We start from the raw sequence: 20418 nt of genomic DNA, 5'->3' as shown, positions 1-20418 counted from the left end.
GCCGACTCAGCTGACACGTTCGCTCAAATAAACTTTATTGATACGAACAAAGAGCTCAGTGCTGTACGCCTTAGAGCTCGGTTGCTAAGGGAGTGAGTTGTAATGACGGGTGCAATTCCCGGGCTTATTGGCCGCCTGTGTAGTGTACGGGAGGGAGGGATAGACAGGACAGGGTAACTGTATGTACAGAGAGGAGGGCACATGGAAGGTAAGAGCCAGCAGCACCTTTATTATCGTCACTGAGTTCGAGGATGCATATTACTTAGATTATCATAGGCTAGCTTTGGAAGTTGGAGCAGTTGCCCTTAGCAACCAACCTGTGGAGGATTTTACTAGGTAGCTATAGACAACAGCTCCCTTAGGCATGGCTGCACACGGTCCCGGGAATGGCCAATGTGCAGTTTACTATAGTGATGTCAGCTGAGCTGATACAGGATGGTTGCTATGGGTTACTGCGCTGCTTTACAGAGACATGGGGGTTAATTTACTAAAACTCTGCATACAAACCAATCAGCTTCCATTTAGGTTCACACTATGTGGTGCGGGGAACCGCATGTGATTTTTTTAACAGGAATCGCACTGCATTTCTGTTCAAATCACAAGCAAATCTTCAGCAGCGCGATTTGAGGCATCATTCTCGGCTCAAATCGCACAGAAATCTCACCAGAAACGTGCAGGACCCTTTTTTTTTTTTTGTCTGCACCAGAATCGGATGAGTGCAATCCGCTTCTGTAAATTGCAGATTGCAAAACAATTGCAGGGTCTCATTAACAATCGGACACTCATCTATTCACATAACGGGTGCGATTTGCATGTGTGCAGAGTCCACACAGAACTCGCTGCAAATTCTGCACGCATCAGTGTCAACCGGAGCTCCACGTGGTTTTTTTTTTTTTGTCAAAGCTTAATTGAACACGTTGAAGTTAGAAGCTGATTGGCTAACATGCACAGCTGCACCAGATTTTACACTCCAGTTTGAGTAAATCAACCCTTGAGGTATCTAAGCCCTCCCCCCAAAAAATTGTAACATATGCCACTTACTAGCCTTTGGCCCTGTTCATATCTGCATGTCATGCTTGTGCACTTTTTTTTGCGTGACCGCATAGGGCAGCCCATTCACTTAAATGATCTGCTCTATGCGTGCCAAAGTAGCTCCTGCACCTTTTTTGGGTGCTGAAACTTGTGCATTTTTGTGCTTTTTGGTGTGACAAAACATGTCTGAAAGTTGCATTTGGGCTGCTATTAAGAAATCATGGCACTGCAAGCACAATGTGTGTTTCCGGAACGCACCAGGTGCGAATGGGGCCGGTTCATATGAGAACACGTGCATACCCGTTTTGACAGTCCTTTCATTTCAGTGGGCTGCCAAACGCATACCTCCCAACATTTTGGCCCCTTTCACACTGAGGCGTTTTTCAGGCGTTTTAGCGCTAAAATTACCACCTAAATACTGCATGAAAAATGCCCTCCGTGCATCTCAGTGTAACCTTTCACACTGAGGCGTTGTGCTGGCTGTGCGTTGGAAAAAATCCTGCAAACTGCTTTTTTGGAGCATCTTTGGGGCGCATAAAATAGCGCTGTAAAAACATCTATCCCAATTAAAATGAATGGGAAACGTTTAAAACCACCCAGAATATGTGGGGAAGGTCACATGACCACATGGTCAGGTTTGCTAACGCTTAAAAAACGCTATAAAAACTTGATTAAAACGCATGGGCGTTAGCGCTATTTTTACCGCTAACGCGGTAATAATGCTCATCGTTTTTACTGCAGTTTTGCAACACCTCAGTCTGAAAGTAGCCTTTGAGATGGAATGAGGGACACCTACTAACAAATGTATGTAGGCATAGGACACGCCCCCTGCCACACCTCCTCAAAGGAGAATTAACCAAAAAAAAGGTTAATTAAAACCACAAGGACTTTTTTTTTTTTTACCACTACTATTCCTTTATATTGGCTTGTAAAATGTACAGATGCCGCCATTTAGAATTTGGATGAAAGGTTTAGCACTGGGAAACACTTTTTGAAAGATAAAAAGTGCATTTTATATACAACTATATAGATCAGACCAAAATGAGGGGGAAAGAGGGACAGAGCTCCAAATCAGGGACAGTCCCTCAAAATCGGACAGGTGGGAGCTATGCAAACGCATGGCAATGTGCAAAAGGTTGTGCAGGAACTACTTTTACAAATTGCTCCAAATCACATGGTACTGCAGCATAATGTAGTTAAGAAATGCGGTTTCATGCATTCAAACGTGTGCTGCTTTTTCCTATGCATGGAGGTGCCATTAAGAGATAATAGCCCCCACACACATCTGCTAAAGAGCAGAGCCAGCAGGTCCGGAACACGTGTGATTATGCATTTGGGGACCTAGCCTCCGATGTGATGACTGCATCTGTTTTTTTTTTTTTGTTCACTTTGCAGTCCTGCCAGTAACCTACTTCTTGTGGTGACAACACTCATTTGCCATCTGGAGGAGTGTTGTGGTCTTCCTGTGGCAGGACTACAAATGCCTCCCCCTCTACTTCATAGCAGAGAGCAAGGGTTTGGTAGTCCTTACACATAACTGGGAACTAATAGGGGCGCAGCATGGGAGGTTCCACTCACAAGATGTCTGTCAGAACCAATAGGTGTTTTTTTTTTTTTTTGTTTTTCTTCTGCATCTATTGGACAGATTTGACAAAATGCCTTTTAAGGTCATGTTTGATCGACCAACAGGGACCAAATAAGAGCATTTCGTTCAGATTCATATACACTGTACGGTTGGGTACACGCTGCAATCTTTGCTAAAGTGATCAACACCCAGGATTGCCCCACAATTAATTGCTGCATATAATTCCCCCTTTAGAAGCACACCAAATCGCAGCACATAGATGTGAACCAACCATATAATAAAGAATGGGATTTCTACTTAAAATGCAGCAAAGTGTTTGTGTTTTAGACAAGTGTGACTAGGCTCTTTATGTTTTCATAGATCAGCCCCTTGCTGTTACTCCGATGTTACTAAAAGGTATTAGGTTGAACTGAAGGAAAAACTTGTTTTTGATTTTGAATAGAATAAGTGAGGGTTATAACCCTTTTTTTTTTATTTATTTATTTATTTTTTTTATTGTGCGCCATCTGTGTCCCATAGGTGAGATTTCACTTTACTTCCTATCCCATAGCTAAACAGGAAGCAAATGAAAATATTTCAAAATGAGGGAATCCCTGGTTATCGCCATTAAAACATTTGCCCTCTATGCCTGTTTTGCTGACAACCCAAAATTTGGGATATTACTATATCTAATATTTGGGACTTTCACTCTCAGTGATAATGGTAAACGTGACAGATAGAGAGGGTGAATCTCCCTAACATGGGCACAAACTGCAATAACAACTGACAGGGGGTCTTATCCCTCTCCACTCTAAAACAAACAAAAGGTTTAGCCTTTATACTTGAACTAAGGGCAAAACTTGACTGATTACTTTTTTTTTTTTTTTTTTCTGTATGAAAATGTATATATGGCTAGTAAGGTGGGAATAATAGTTTTAGTTCAAAATGGGGCTTTAAGACAGCCCATTCACTTTGAATGGGTGGTTAACACGTCTCTTTTATTTTCAACAAAGGGCACCACACTTCACAGAGTTTCCAGCAGTTTGCTTTAGTGCATTGAAACACATGCACTGAGAGGTAACTAATTTGAATTAAAGCGGAGCTCCGCCCTAAAGTGGAACTTCCACTCATCGGATTCCTCCCCCCCTCCGGTGCCACAATTGGCACCTTTCCGGGGGGAGGGGGGTGCAGATACCTGTCTAATACAGGTATCGGCACCCAGTTCCGGGTATAGATAGCCGCAGAATATCCACAGATGCCCGCCCCCACCCCGTTGTGTTTTGGGAAACACACCGTTCCCAGAACACAATGGGGACCAGTGAAGACGCACAGCAGGGAACCGGGCAGTGAAGCCGCAACACTTCACTTCCTGATTCCCTGACCAAGGATGGCGGCGGGGGCAGCCGAGAGACGAGCGATCGATCTGCTTCGGGTGCCGACATTGCTGGACTCTGGGACAGGTAAGTGTCCATTTATTAAAATTCAGCAGCTGCAGTATTTGTAGCTGCTGTCTTTTAATAATTTTTTTTTAAGGTGGAGCTCCGCTTTAAAGATTTTTTTTTTTTTTTTTTTAATCACTTCTGCCAAGCAGCACTGGGGTCGTCGGTTCAAATCCCAACCACGACACTACCTGCCTGGAGTTTGCATGTTCTACCTGTGCTTGGGTTTCCTCTAGGTACTCTAGTTTCCTCCCACACTCCAAAGACATGCTGGTAGGTATTTGGCTCTTGCCAAAATTGGCCCTAGTATGTGTATGTATGAATGTGAGTTAGGGACCTAAGATTGTAAGGGCAGGGGCTGATGTGAATGTACAGTATATATGTAAAACGCTGTGTAGGTTGATTGCACTATATAAAGTACCTGTAATTAAAAAAAATATATATATATGCAGTTCTTAAATTTTTTAGTTATTGACGCAAGAGTTAGCGGGTTGTTAGGTGATATAATGTTTGTTACATGAGTAGGGCAATAATTATATCTAATACAATATGTACCATACAAAGTTTCCAATGCTTCACCAATCACCTTCTGATATGTTTCTTTCCAGTATCCTATGGAGCGGACGTCTGTATTGCCTGCTGCTGAAAACGAATTATAATATCTGTTAGTCTATCTGTTGTGTTAAAGAGTAATGGAGAAGAAAGGGCTTAATTCGGCTTCTTTGTTCTTGCCTCCCACAGGGATGGGTAAGTGAGGGAAGCAAATACCATCATTAATGGGATGGAAATCACTTTCCATCTGTTAACCCTATTTTCTATTGGATGTTGAGGATGATTGCATTGCAGAAAACATTTTTTACTTTTTAAACCTCGCTAATGTGAAATTTTTCATTTCCAGGTCATACTGGACTAATCCCTCCTTCACATTTTGAAACACGTAGACCAGGAACAGCTCCTCTCCCTTCGGCACCCAATCCAGCAACACCAGCTGATTCCCAGCCCTGGGAAGAGTTGAAAAAAGAGTTGGAAAAACTGAAACAGGAAAATGAGGCACTAAAGATACTGCAAGACAGAAGAGATGGACCACGAGCCAGGTATGACCGGTTTATTGCTAAAATATCTTTCCTTAGTTCATCTTTTAAGGATACTTTAAAGGGGAACGCTAGGGAAAACCAAAATGAACCCATGCACTGTGTCCTTTTTTTGCACTGCAATGGTTAAATGCTTGTTTTGTCTAGGGGTACAGGTATAAGCAGAGATAATTACCCTATTTCTCGCTCTGGTAGGATTCTTACCCAATGCACTCGGCCCCCAAAGCCACTTATCCCTGCTGCTTAACTGGCTAAAGTAGGGATGCACCGATACCTGTTTTTTAAGAGCGAGTACCAGTACTGATACTTGTGCTCAAGTATTTGCCAATACCATGTGGTGCAATGCGATTTGAACCCTGAAAAATGAATGGCCTCAGCCTTGCACCACTCCACACACCATGTCCTCTGACATCTTTTGCCCCACCCACCAGGGCTTAGTCACAGAGGTCATTTTTACATAATTTTTACAAAGGTACCTTAAATGGGCTTGGACCAATGTAACTATGTATATGTCATACCTATGAACTCCCCCTGGAAGGTGGAAATCACTGTAGTAGGCACTGCTACTTCAGTGATTGCCACTAACCTCCAGGTTTAGTGTAGAATGGCTGCCCTGTTGCTTATTGAATACAGGAGTTTGCCCGCTCGGCACAGGTGGCATTCAGAGAACACTTTCCATATTCTTAACGAACAGGGATGATATAAGGCAGATTCAGACAGGAGTCCAAACCCACAAGAGTTATTCCACCAAGAAGTTGTCAAAGTGGACAGCAAATTGTAGGCGGCGGAGACATTCATCACCCTGCAGATACACCTATACGTGCAGTTACAGGGGATTGCCTCTACCTCTTACGATTGACTGTCTGATTTTAACAGCTTCCTGACCAATGTCTGAATCCACCTGAGCTCATCCCTGTTAAAATAGATCTCTAGGTTTTTTGAAGTCTAAATAGTTAATTTGAACCTAGCTGATGGCTAGTGTGCATTTATAAAAACTGTGTAGCCTCAGCTACATACAGTATGCAGTGCAGTGTTCTGGCAGCGGGATGGGAACTTCCTGCCCCGCTCCCAGAACAAATAGTTGGGCTAGCGCTGTTGAGCAATTCAATGGGAGATTTGTATTCTATGAATGAATACAAAGCTTCTTGTGATATGCTGAGGTGGAGATTGTGATGTCATATGCCCACCCCCCCTGCCTAAGCTAATCGGAGGAAGCTTTGAGATCATTCAGAAAATACAAAGCTTGAGCTCAGCCCAACTCAATTTTGGGTCGACTTGGCCCAAACAAGCTATTTAAACTTCACTAAAACCTGCAGATCGACTTTAATGAAGTGTTCTATGAACAAAGAGATTGTGAGCATGTTGCCCTGCCTCTCCACCTTGTCCAATCAGAGAATGCTTTGCAATTATTGAGAAACTGAAAAGTGTTCCTTGAATGGCGCCTGTGCTGTGTGAGTGAAGTCCTGTGTTTACATTGTAGCAGGGCAGCCACTGGGCATGGAACCTAGAAGCTAGTGGAGATCACTGGAGTAGCAGTGCCTACTGTGTTGATTTCCAGCCTTGAGGTGGCTCCCACAGGTATGGCATATTCATACTTCTATTGGTCCAAGCTGGATCAGTGTAAGTATGTATAAATCACATAAGGTACCATATTATCCTCTGATTGATACTCTTTAGAGCGGGTGATCCACTGCCTGTATGTGTTGGTGTATTGATCCATTCCCCCATTAAGGATTTGACATTGCTCTTTCAGCAACTCTATCTCTTTATATTACCCACACACAGGACAGAGGGTCCATTCACCCGCTCCTATGAGTCTGTGCATTTCGGCTCTGTATGTGTTACATTTTAAATGAATCAATAACAACGTTGTTATTTGCAGTGTTTGGAGGTTTACATTTGACTGTGTCTGTCTGCCTTTTTTTGCTACAATATTTTCAGTCCAATAAATTACATAGGTTTTGATGACATACTGTCTGGGGTCATATTATATACCAACTTTCTGGGAATCCTTCCCAATTTTTTTGCAATAATGTAAAAATTGCCATCTTTTAATGTTATATTTTAAATATTTATCTGGAGGTCAAGAAAAGAGTTGCTGAAATCACAGGATAAAATCAGGTATTTTACTTTTTTATTGTAAAGGGGAAGCAGTTTATAGGTGTTCCAAGACCTGACACTCTTGTCTCTGGCAATATGATCCTCTTCATTGTACTTATTGGCAGCTTACACATAGCAAAGCATTGAAATTTTTCATTGCATCGTGGGAGCTAAGTGGTTGTGTTTATTTATTTTTCCTTTTTGGTGGAACAAAAATCAAACTTGGGGAAACAATAAATAGCTATTTTTAGACAAAAATGAACTACTATCTGAGTTCTTTACATTCAAATTTCATAATACAATCCCTTTACTCAGCTCAGGTACTGTTGTATGCCCAGTTAAGCTAGTGACCCCAATGGCATGTTTACATTGGATGCTGTAGCTACAAAACTGCTAGACAAGTTACAGAAATCTTTGACAGCTGCTGTCCTTTGTTCTGTTCACTGGACACTGTGAAAATCAAACATGCATATTCACACTTGTTTGATGCATTTTGTTTGTTTTCAATTATTTTTATTAAGATATTTTTCACATATACACAAAACATTCCATATCATGTCAAATTCTTATATATAAACATCCTTTTAAAAATACATATACATACAAAAGTAAGACACATAAAAGACCACAATCAATATAACACCTGGATCAATCTCAGAACACTTTCCAACAGAATTAAGCTTATTCCGCCGTCTCCCTCCCTCTCCCAGCCCCCCTAGGATGATGCATTTTGTTTGGACAATGATCTGTAAGTGTTCCACAGATGTGTTAGAGCTACATTCTTTGGAAAAATCCCAAATCACAAAAACTTACACATGGTGTGCCTATTATTGTTTGACAGGACCTCGGATTATCAGTCTCTTGATGCCCAACCATCTGAAACCCGGGCTCTTGAAATTATTGCCCATCAGATGAGAGAGATCCGCAAGCTGGAACTGGCGGTAGCAGATGCCAAAGAAAAGGAGAAGGCTTTACAGCGGCTGTCTCAGGAACTGCAGGTCATTAAGGAGGAGCGCACACAGGCTGAACAGGCAGAGGAGAGGAGGCAGAAAGAAGAAGAGAGGAGGCGGCAATCAGAAGAAGCTGCTAAAAGGAGGTGGCAGGAAGAGGCAGGTGTTGGCAGGGACTGTTACTGTGCTGTATTATTGCAGATAATTGTTGCTGTTATGGCATTCTACAATATGCAGATCAGGTTGCGCATGTATAGTGGGGGAGAGTTTTACTAATAGTTTATAGAAGGTTGCAGCAGACGTGGTATGCCCCAGTAAGCAGGGCACTGGGGAACCAGGAAACCGCTGGCAGGATCTGCCATCCTTACATTTTTTTAGGGTTAAGCTATATTGACCGTATTCATTTCAGTGACCCACACCACTGGAAATTGCTCTGAAAGAAAGAATGAAACCAATACAAAGACTCTGTTTACTGTAAATAGAATATGGATGACCCATGTGCATGTAATTACAATATAAACATAAAAGCTTGATAGCATCCATATATAAGGATTTAAATTATATTCAAACATAAATTGGAACTCCTCGCTCACATTAACTTTATTTAAAATTTGTCCCTTTCCAAGTATTCATCTGTGGATACATGAGGTCTGGGAGGTGTTACCAGGACTACCCTTGACACTCCCTCTTTTTCTTCTTGTACCTTCCTTTTCGTCACTATTTAAACTGACATATACATTTTGGTGTATTACCCTCTGTTCCTATGTGATTTCTAAGTACATTACACCATACCTCACTTTTTATGATGGTTCACCTTTAGCTTTAACTTGGTGAGAGAAATGTATTGTCTGGGAATCATTAACAGATATTGATTGCTTATACATAGAAATGTGCTACTAATGTTTCTTGTGCACCAAGATGTGACATCTCTTGGTAATGGTTATATTGCTATGATTTTTGTTTCTGTATGTCTTTCGGTAAAGACATGCCTTTTCAGATAAATTTTCTGACAGTTTGTACTATTGCACTGTATGTGTATCTCAAAAACCAATAAACAGATTGAAATAAAAATGTCCCTTTCCCCTCCTGCTACCAATGCTGCCTAACCTGTGTAAAAAAGATGTATATAATTGCACATTTTAATCTGCTGCTGACATGTTAACCCCTGTGTCAGTGAGCGGCAGCTGTAGGGGAGAGGAAGGAGCGCTCAACAATAACTGTGTGAATTCTGGGAGTTGTGACGTCACTCATAGGCTCCCATGTCCTAGCTGCTGTCGGCACTTCCTCTTCTCCCCTGCAGCTGCTGTTCAGCGACACAGGAGCCAGAGCTGCAGGATCATGTGACGAGATGGGTAAAAAATGGGTAAATGTACAGATCTTTTTTACACCGGTTAGGTGGTGTGGTGTTTCAGTATAGTTAGTGTTGGGCAGGAATTTCACTTTTTCTATATAAGAGTACTAGGACCTGTGACGAGGGGCAATAGTTCACTTCAAGCAGGATTTGCATTTCCATACAAGTCTATGAGAAAATCAAATCACAGTTATCATTCTGAATGATCTCAGAAGCATCTAAGACTGATGCCATCATGTCATGGGCTGAAAACGCACAACTCTGCCTCAAAGAAGCTCAGATACTTTGTTGAGCTTCGCGCAACAAGCTTCAATCTACACAATGGTCAGGTGTGAAGATGCAAATATAGGATAAGTTCACCTTTTGTAGGGAAAAAAAAAAAATATATATATATAATATAATAAATATATATATATATATATATATATATATATATATATATATATATATATATATATATATATATACATACTGTAAATGCACATCTTTTTGCAAGTAAAAAAAATGTACATTTATTTATTTTTACTAGGATTCTGCAAAGCATTGCACCCGTGATCAGCAGATCACGGGTGCAATGCAGGATACCTGCAGACGGTCTGTGTGTGTATCTATCTGCTCATGCATTGTACAGGCAGACAGTTACACACTGACAGGAAGAAACAATTAACTACCTAGAACGCTCAATAGCGCCCTGGTACTTCATTGAGAACTACAAGCAGACAGCTGCAAAGGATGTCGGTACTTGTAGTTCATTCACAGAACTCTGAATGAATGGAGCGGCCGGGTGAGCGGAGCCCCTCCCACATAAAAAAAAAAAAATTATGACAGCGAGTTTGGGGAGAATATCCCTGGCTCACTGTCACTAGAGGCAGCGGGTCAGGGAATGGCTGCAGCAGTGGCAAAATGTAACATGTTCCCAAAGGTCAACTTATCTTTTAATATAATGGGGGATCCTGATGTTGAGCGTTGAAGCTCTTTGGGAAACACGCTTCAAAACCTTTAGATGTAAAAGGAGTCTTAGGGTGACTGCCCCCTGTTACTTCGGTGATGGTCAGAAGCTTTGGGTTTGGTTAAATGATCCCACTTAAAGGCCAGGACCAGCTAGGCTGTATTCTTATCTTCCTCCACCAAGTGTTTTGGCATTCATGTGTGACCAGTACTAAAAGTTAACCTGCATTTGCTCTAGATATTTTTTTAACCCCTCTTAATGGATCTATCCCTACAAGCCTGTTAACGTCACTCTACTATTTGAATGTTTAACCACTTTGAGCTGATCATATTTTTATACTTAAAATGACTGTATAATAAAGAGGCTATGACTGACAATTTTTTTGCCTATTCTAGAGAGTGGACCAAACTGATTCAAATACATTTGTATGAAGTGTTAATCAGTGGTGTCAAGTGTAGCCTTTTTACATTATTTGCTTGCGAAGTACTTTCTGGTGCATGGCAGTGCATCTAAAGTAACCCCAAAAGCTTAACCACTTCCTGCAAATGCATGTACCAGTATGTCCTCAGGTTTTCAGTGGTTCTACCTGAGTCATGGCTGTAGCTGCATTCATGACCTTGATATCTGGCGATGCTCTATAATGTAAAGGTGATCCAAGCGGCTATACAGCCGCTGGATCTTTTTTACATGTGGCACAATGTCTCGATCTCAGTTTGACCAGATGCTTTTAAGGGAAGAGGATAGACCTGGAGTCTAATAGACCCCAGATCTCTCAGTAGGCGTACCTTTCACTGCCCCAGCTATCACAGGGGATGTTGTTCACCCCTTGTGATAGCAATAAAGTTGATTAAAAAAATGTATATAGACAGTGTAAAAAAAAAAAAAAAAATTTTAATGATTCATAAAGTGTAAAAAAATTTAAGGCTCCCCCCATCCTTGCGCGCAAATGTGAACTCGCACGTTGGTCCTGCGCACATATGTAAACGGTGATCGCACCACACATGCGAGGTATCGACGTGAATATTAAAGTGAGCACAATAATTCTAACACTAGACCTCCTGTGTAATACTACACTGGTAATCTGTAAAAGCTTTTAAAGCGTCGCTTATGGATATTTTTAAGTACTGTAGTTTGTCGCCAGTCAACGGGCTTGTGTCATTTTTAAGCGTGACATTTTGGGTATCTATTTACTCGACGTTACATCTTTTATATTTTACCAAACAATAGGGTATTATATTCTGTTTCTGTGCACTAAAATTCAGTAATGTATATTTGTTCCAAAACATTTGGGTTTGAAAAACCACTGTGCAGATATCGTGTGACATTAAAATTGCAACAACAAACTTTTTTTTTTTCCCTCCAGGACCTCTGCTTTAAGAAAATTATATAATGTTTGGGGGTCTTAAGTACGTAATTATCAAGTACAAAATGCTGATTTTTACATGTATGTGAAGTTTCAGAATTGGCCTGGGGGTCAATTGGTTAAATATTAATTTCCATTATCGTCTACATTTTTAGGCTTATTTCTAGGAGAATACTGTATGTCTGCTGTAAAATGTATTATCTCCAGACCTTTACAATTTTTGTTTTTTAGTTTCTTTTTTTTTACTGCAGATATACCCCCTGAACGTCTGCTATGTGTAAAAAGGGCCTGGAATTTATAGGGACTCTTTCTATTCCATTTCATTATTTTCAGTTTCAGCTGTTGTCAGAGCAGCACAAAATGGAGATAGATACCTTAAGAGGCCGAGTCGGTGAACTTGAGGTGGAGCTACAGGAAGTACAGAAGCAGAAAGTACAAGAAGTCACATGTCTAAGACAAGAGCTTCAATCAACGAATGAAAAGAGCGAGAATTTGAAAACACTTTTGAGGTGAAACATATAAAATGATCTGCTTTATTCTCCTTGCTAAATAGGATTTTTTTTTTCAAAATGTTGTTTATTGCAGGTACTTTAGAAGAAGTTGTAAACTGCCACTGCTGAGCTCTAATAAAAATTCTGCCTGCTGTCTTGCTAATCCTCTGGCTTTACAGCTTTAAAGTGGAAATTTACGCATAACAGTTTGATAACAATTTAATGTTTTTTTTTGACAAAAGAACATACATTCAACATTAATGAATATGCTAACAAAATAAGTGTGTGCTGTAAATTTCCTTCCTAATTGCTCATGTTTCGTCTTGTGGAGGCTGCCATTTTGTTGAAGCCCAGAGCAGTCACTTCCTTACAAAAACCGATGCACACAGAATCTGGTGCAGCAGTGCATAGTAACCAATCAGCTTCCAGGTTTTATTGTCAAAGATTATTTGAACAAGCTAAAGTTAGACGCTGATGGGATCCTATGCACAGCTGCACCAGATTCTGTGTGCACCAGTTTTTGTAAATCTCCTGCTATGTCACTTTCTGCAATTAAAATGTGTGCATTTCCAGCTTGATCGTATGTCTTGGTTTAGCCAGAGAGGATGGGTGAAGCCCCTGCTGAGGGAGAAAGGAGAGAGAATATCAGGGAGATAAGACCCCCTTTTCCTTGTATGTTCAACTCCTTTTTTTTTTTTTTTGTGTGTCTTTTTGGCAGCAAAGTTTTTATACTGTCACCTCTCCTGTTTTCCTTTTCTCTCTCCCTAATCAGTGTTTCCTCTGCACAGTTTGTATCATTCCTGTTGCTTTCTTCCCCCTTCAGCAACAGTGAATCTGTCAGTTGATCGGCATTCAGTTGATCTGATTTTAGGCACAGTACCGAGAATAGAGAGCAACTGAGCATGTGCAGATCTGGGTGAGACAGTACCTTGCTAGATTTTGAACACTAAAAGCACATGTATATATTTAATGTTTTACATAGCTATACCTGCAAAAAGGCCAGCCTGAAGTGATCTGGATATAATTTTCTGACTAAAGATCCACTTTAAATAACTGACAACAAGAACAAAGGGGTTCTGACTTCAGTATGACCATACATGCCTCATAGTGGGCCAGGCAACTATCATGCCCATAAATAGGCCAGGAATGGCAGCCTCTATACTTTTCTCAGTACAAATCATCTAAGCCAGGCAGTTAGAGATTTGTTGTCTATGCTTGACCTGCTTCAAGATCATTGGTTGTCAATAGGGGCCTTGCTGTGTCTGTGCATTCCCCCTACCATCGCATCATCAAAACTGGCACATGAAGCATGCTAGTCGTGACCTGCTTTGAGGAGAATGGGGACATGCATGTTACTTTTTAAAGTTTCTCAGCATGCATATAGATTTTGGACACATAGGGACTCCATGAACAGTTTATTTTTTATTAGAACTTGTTGATTTTCTGAAACGGCCCTTGTTTATGGGTATATACAGTGGATATAGAAAATAATCACCCCCCCCCTTAAAAATGATCATATTTTGTTGCTTTGCAGCCTGCAATGAAGACACCATTTTTGTTTTATCCAGCTGTATTTACTCAATGTAACTTATAACATCCAAGTGAAAGATAGAATGCCAACATGTCAGAAAAAAAAAATTCAAAAACAGAATCGCTGACTTGGAAAAGATAACCCTACTAAAAATGACTTGTAAACTCAATAGGTGTAGCTAATCACCTTCTTAATGGCACATAATGCCATTTGGCTTTCTACTGTGATCAGCTGTGGCCATTTGATTAGCTCGGTATGAAAAGCGCTTTCCTGGAGCATTTCAGTCCCCGGTAGTGCAACTAAAGCAAACCATCAACTATAGTTGGCAAGGCACTATCAAAAGATCTCCGAGATAACGTTTTGGACAGTCACAAGTCAGGAGATGGATACAAAATTTTCAAAGGCTGCATCAATGCCTAGAAGCATAGTGACGTCTATTATTAAGAGGTGGAAGATATTTGGTACAATAGAGACCCTCCCTGGATCAGGACGTCACTCCAAACTGGATAAAAAAGCCAGGCGGAAACTTGTCACAGAGGCTACCAAGAGGCATACATCAACTCTGAAGCAGTTGCAGGAATGTATGACAAAGAGTGGCCATTGTGTGCATGTGACAACAGTATCACAAATTCTCAACAAATGTGGCTTGTATGGGAAGGTTGCAAGGAAAAAAGCCACTCCTTAAGAAAGGCCACATGAAGTCAGGACTGAGCTTTGCTAAAATGCACCTTGAAGATTCTGAGGCTGCATGAAAAAGGGTGTTGTGGTCTGATGAGACAAAAATTTAATTATTTGGCCTGAACACCAAACAGTTTGTCTGGCAGAAATCCAATACAGCTCACCATCCAAATAACACCATTCCTACATTAAAGCATGGAGGTGGTAATGTCCTGTTATGGTGATGTTTCTCTGCAGCAGGAACTGGAGCACTTGTCAGGATAGAAGGAAAAATAGATGGGGCAAAATACCATCAAATTCTTGAGGGAAAATGTGCTGCCCTCTGCCAAAAAGTTGTGAATGGGAAGAAAGTTTAACTTCCAACATGACAATGACCCAAAGCACACAGCAAAAATGACCACACAGTGGTTGAAGGAGAAAAAGGTGAATGTCTTTGCATGGCCTAGTCAGAGCCCAGGCTTAAAGCGGAGTTCCGACTAAAAAAAAAAAAAAAATGAAAAGTCAGCAGCTACAAATACTGCAGCTGCTGACTGTTAATAATCAGACAGTTACCTGTCCAGCGATGCGGGGGAACGAGGCCCCGCTCGTCTCCCCCTCCCTGCATAGCTGGTATTGTCACTGTGGGCACACACTGCGCATGCGCAAGCCGCGCTGTGACTGGCTGGGTAATCATCCAAATGTGGCATGTCAGGGGGTCACCTTCCCTTTAAAGTGAAAGTTCCATTTTTTTTGTGGAACTCCACTTTAAACCCCATTGAAAATTTTGGGAATGACTTGAAGACTGCAGGCCACAAACAGTCTCCCTGTATAATTAAACTGGACTAAAGCAGTTCTGCAAAGAAGAGTGGGCAAATATTGCAAAGTTAGTAGAGACATATCCCAACAGACTAAAGGCTGTAATTTAAAGCAGAAGGTAGTTCAAAAAAATACTGACATAAGGGGAGTGATCCTTTTTCCAACTCAGTGATTCTCTCTTTGAAATGTTGTTTTTATTTTTTTTTTCCTGACATGTTGGTGTTATATCTTTCACTTAGATGTTATGAGCAAAAACCGCTGGATAAAACAAAAAACTGTCTGTCTTCATTTCAGGTGGCAAAGCAACAAAATGTGGTTATTTTAAAGGGGGGGGGGGGGTGGTCCTTTTCTATACCCACTGTAGTTGGTGTTGATGCAACTGGTGCTTAGTAGAGTTGCAAAGTGTTGAAATAATACCTATGATCTCATCTTGATATGTCTTTTACCACCTGTAGCCAATCTCACATGGAATTGGGATCTCAGAATTCTTTAGTGCAGCAGTTGAGGACGTACATAGGGGAGCTCGTACCAGATAATCGACAGGCCGAAGAACAGAAGACAGAGATAGCAGAACTCAAGAGTACGATTCAGGTTTGGCCTTCTGCTGATGTCTGATGCTTACTTTGTAGATTTCTGGTTGGGAGCAGTAGATTTCCACTAACTTCTGATTGTGTAATCTTATTTAACTCAAGTGCTGAATCTTACCATATTATCTGCCTTGGTGTAATTATTACCCAATTGCCTAACACTAATGTATTAATTTTATGCATGCATAGTCTGACCACTGTCAAGGTGTGCTCTCTGCAGAACCGTGCATAAATTTAAAGTTGGCCTTTTCAAACTTAATAGTTTATACAAAAGATGAAGGAAGGGATGTGGCGTTGAAAGCAGTAGGCCACCACAGGCTTACTGGGGAAAACAGAACAGGTTCACACTTCTTCTTCCTTTTTTTTTTTTTTTTTTTTTTTTTTCTCTTTCCTCCTGACTGTGCCAAAGTTGGGTATCTCCAAAAGAGATTCAACCATCACCTAATCTGATACAAACAAATGGTCACTGCTCTCACATATAACTGGACTTTGCAGCATGGAGCACATGGAAGGGTAAAGCATGCAAAACAAAGCCCAGAGAAATTTCCAGCTCAACTTACCGACCAGCTTGCAAACAATCAAATTATCCTGTTTAACAGTATGCGTTAAAAACAGGGGTTTAGTTTGCAGAATTTTGGTCTGTCTACGGGCAGGCAGGTTGTACTGAAGCCAATCTATCAATCAACGTTTTAAAATTTTTTTTGCGTGCGAGTGCGCCGCCGGTGTGTGTGAGTGCGCCGCCGCTATCCACGTCACAGGTGCGCGTCAGGACGGCGCATGCTGTAGGTGGGTCGCCAATCGCTGATGCGCGTGCTCGCTCTCATGCTAGTGCTTTTAAAGCAGGGAGCTCTGGCATGCGCATGGAGGAAGCAGAGCGAATGGTGGGCACGTGAGCCTTGTGGTCTTGATTACAGCGGTGACAGGTTTAAACTAGTTATAGTTTGTGGGGAGTACTCCTGTTTAGTTTCCTTGTGTGTAAGCAATGTCTTCCAAAAAACGAGGAGCAGGGAACAAGACAAGCACAGGGGTAAGAGTCCCTCCACAAATAACAGGAGACCAACCCCATGCTGATGCAGCCTCAGTTTCTTCTGAAGGACCTGCGGCTTCTGACCTGGCTGAGTCATTGTACTTGTCAGGCATAGTAGCCACTACCAATGTACCTGCCTCGGCTTATGTTACAAAGGATGATTTGGCATCTGCCTTAGCGGGTCTTGAAGGCAAGATAGCTGGCATGATTGCCTCTGTAATACAGGGGGGAAGGAAGCGTAATCTCCCTCGCCCGGGCCAAGTGGTGAGTCACTAGAGCCCCAGGATTCTTATAGCCATATGGGTCCAGGTAACCTGAAACCAGAATGGGCAGAGGATCCAGAGGAGGTGGTCATGAAGGACCAGGAGGTAGGAGAGGCTGAAGATTCCTCGGCGGAGGATTCTGGCTCTGAGGAGCCAATTTCAGCCTCCCATTGCCAGCAATTGTTTATCCAATCTCTAATGGAGATGGTACGAATTGGGTTTAAGTTACCCCCGGTTCAGGAGTCTGCACTCGCTTGTTCCACTCTGGGATCTTTGCGAGATAAGCAAATTTCCCAAGCCTTTCCCTTGCATCCGTTACTGGAGCAGGTGATTTATGCGGACTGGGAGCATCCTGACAGGATATACTTACCTCCCAAAAGGTTTTCTGTTTGTACCCTATGGAGGAGAAGTTTAGGAAGAAATGGAGCACACCTTTGGTAGACGCTGCCATATCTTCCGTGAATAAAAACTTAACCTGTCCAGTGGATAATGCCCAGGTGTTCAAGGATCCGGCTGATAAAAAGCTAGAGTCCTTATTGAAGGCCTCCTTCTCGGTTGCCAGTGCAGCAGTTCAGCCTGCTATTGCAGCTATTGGGATTTGTCAATCCCTAAAGGATCACTTTAAGAGGATAGTAAAGAGCATTCCTTGCCAGGGGGAATCTGCTGAAGAGCTATCAGAGATCCCTCATACCTTGTGTCTTGCGGTAGAGGCTTTAAAGGACTCAATTCAACAGATGTCTCGTTTTGCGTTATTATCAGTTCATATGCGCCGAGTATTGTGGCTAAAGAACTGGTCCGCTGAGACACCATGTAAAAGGCTACTTGCTTCCTTTCCATTTGATGGGGAACGCCTGTTTGGCGATGATCTGGATAAATATATCCAAAAGATCTCTGGAGGAAAGAGCGCTCTGCTTCCTATTAAAAAGAAGGGGAAGCAGCCCTCTTATAAAATTCCTAATCCCCCAGGGCCTGGTGCCTCTTCCCCTAAATGGTATCGACGGCCTCAGCCGTCTGGGTTTAAAAGACCACAGGGTCAGAAAAAACCCTGAACCCAAAAGCCACCCAAGTCTAACTCCAAGTCTACCTTGTGAAGGGGCGCCCCCGCTCTCACGCGTGGGGGGCAGGCTTCGGCTGTTTGGGGAGGCCTGGGAGGAACTGGTTCAAGACAGATGGGTCATTTCCACTGTAAAGAACGGTTACAGAATAGAGTTCCGGGAGGTTCCCCCGAACCGCTTTCTACACTCAAGGGTCCCGGCAGATCCGGAGAAAAGGAAGTTGCCTACTCCTAGCTTTACACCATCTGCTGACTCAACTCAAACCTGTCCACCTTGCCGAAACCAAATGTGGAAGTAAGGCCCATTTTAGACCTCAAGGCTCTCAACTTCTTTGTAGACGTCCGATCTTTCCGCATGGAGTCGGTTCGCTCAGTAATAAGGTCCCTGAGAAAGGGAGACTTTTTGGCATCCATAGACATCAAGGATGCTTACCTTCATGTGCCGATCTTCGGTCCACACCAAAGGTTCTTACGTTTCGCTGTAGAGGGCAGTCATTTCCAGTTTGTGGCACTACCTTTCGGTCTAGCCACGGCCCCCAGGGTCTTCACAAAGGTTCTGGCCCCAGTATTGGCTTCCCAAAGATCTCAAGGAGTCTCCATAATAGGATACCTAGACGATCTACTTCTAAGGGATTGCTCTCGCCCTACACTAGTTCTAAACATGTCAAGTACAGTGCGGGTCTTTAAAACGCCTAGGTTGGGTACTAAATTTGGACAAGTTAGCTCTTTGTCCAACCCAAACCTTGGTGTATCTGGTTCTGGTCTTGGACATCGCCCAAGAAAAGGTGTTTCTTCCGCCCTTAAAGGTCGCCTCCATAGTGGAAATTGTAAAGAAGGTGAAAAAAGAACCAACACCTTCTATCCGGCTGTGCATGAGGTTATTGGGCAAGATGGTGTCATCTTTCAGCGCAGTGCCATATGCGCAGTTCCACTCCAGAGTGTTCCAGAACAGTATCCTGAAAGCCTGGGACAAGTCTGTTCGAACCTTGGGTCAACTAATGGTTCTATGGAACCTCTCTTGGTGGTTAAGAACCAGCAACTTACAAAGAGGGAAAACTTTCCCACCAGTAGCCTGGAAAGTGGTGACCACGGACGCCAGTCTTCTAGGCTGGGGAGCAGTCCTAGAGGAAGCGTCTGTCCAGGGAATATGGTCCCAGACAGAAAAGACACTGCCCATCAATCTACTGGAAATTCGGGCAGCTCGTCTGGCCCTGCGATTCTGGACGTCCAGATTGCGGGGTTTTCCGGTCAGAGTTCAGTCCGACACCTCCACAGTAGTGGCGTATATCAACCACGAAGGGGGTACCAGGAGTCGGGCAGCCCAAAGAGAAGTAAATCATATACTAACCTGGGCAGAAAATCATGTGCCGTTTGTCGGCAGTGTTTATCCCGGGGGTGGACAATTGGCAGGTGGATTTCCTGAGTCGCCAGAAATTGTTACCAGGGGAATGGTCCCTGTATCCCGAGGTTTTTCTACAGATCTGCCTATACTGGGGGACCCAGATGTGGATCTGCTGGCATCCAGATTCAATGCCAAACTGGACAGGTTTGTTTCCAGGACCAAGGATCCGCTTGCTGTCGGGATAGACGCATTAGTACTTCCTTGGGATCAGTATTCTGATATATGCCTTCCCTCCGATCTAAATTCTGCTGCACTTACTACACAGAATACAGGAGGAACGGAAGTCGGTGATCTTAGTGGCCCCAGTGTGGCCCAGGAGATCATAGTACTCGAAGATTGTGAAGTTGGCAGTAGGAGATCCGTTGGTTCTTCCTTGCCACCCAGACCTGTTGTCTCAAGGGCCCATATTCCATCCTTCTTTACGGTTGCTGAATTTGATGGCCTGGCTATTGAGACCAGACTACTGAAAGACCGTGGTATTATGGGTTCAGTCTTGTCTACTTTGATAAATGCTAGAAAGTCAGTTTCTAGAGCTATCTATTATAGAGTCTGGAAGTCGTACATTTCTTGGTGTGAGAAAAGCAAATGGAACCCTCGTAGGTATACGATTGGAAGGGTGCTCACCTTTCTCCAAACAGGAGTAGACTTGCAGCTTGCTTTAGGGACAATCAAGGGACAGATTTCGGCCTTATCATTTTTTTTCCAAAGACCAATTGCATCCCATTCTTTGGTGCGAACCTTTGTCAAGGGA

The 20418-nt window shown here is 42.5% G+C and overlaps 1 protein-coding gene across 3 annotated transcripts in view; it reads left to right on the top strand.

The window, feature by feature from the left end:
- LOC141107885 (coiled-coil alpha-helical rod protein 1-like) overlaps positions 1–20418 on the top strand; it is a 57688-nt gene that overhangs the window by 3593 nt on the left and 33677 nt on the right. For 2 of the 3 annotated variants that reach the window (XM_073598927.1, XM_073598924.1), the window contains exons 1-6: positions 22–208; positions 4644–4782; positions 4934–5129; positions 8068–8335; positions 12173–12348; positions 15790–15925. In XM_073598927.1, the coding sequence (XP_073455028.1) occupies positions 4728–4782; positions 4934–5129; positions 8068–8335; positions 12173–12348; positions 15790–15925 (831 nt within the window). In that variant the 5' untranslated portion in view covers positions 22–208; positions 4644–4727. Of the gene's footprint in view, positions 1–21; positions 209–4643; positions 4783–4933; positions 5130–8067; positions 8336–12172; positions 12349–15789; positions 15926–20418 lie in introns of those variants that run through there. The other variant, XM_073598926.1, reaches the window with a different exon arrangement.

This window comes from Aquarana catesbeiana, linkage group LG09 (assembly GCF_042186555.1).
Source record: "Aquarana catesbeiana isolate 2022-GZ linkage group LG09, ASM4218655v1, whole genome shotgun sequence".
NCBI lineage: Eukaryota > Metazoa > Chordata > Amphibia > Anura > Ranidae > Aquarana > Aquarana catesbeiana.
Note: the sequence above shows the minus strand (reverse complement) of the source record. Positions and strands in the feature narration are given on the sequence as shown.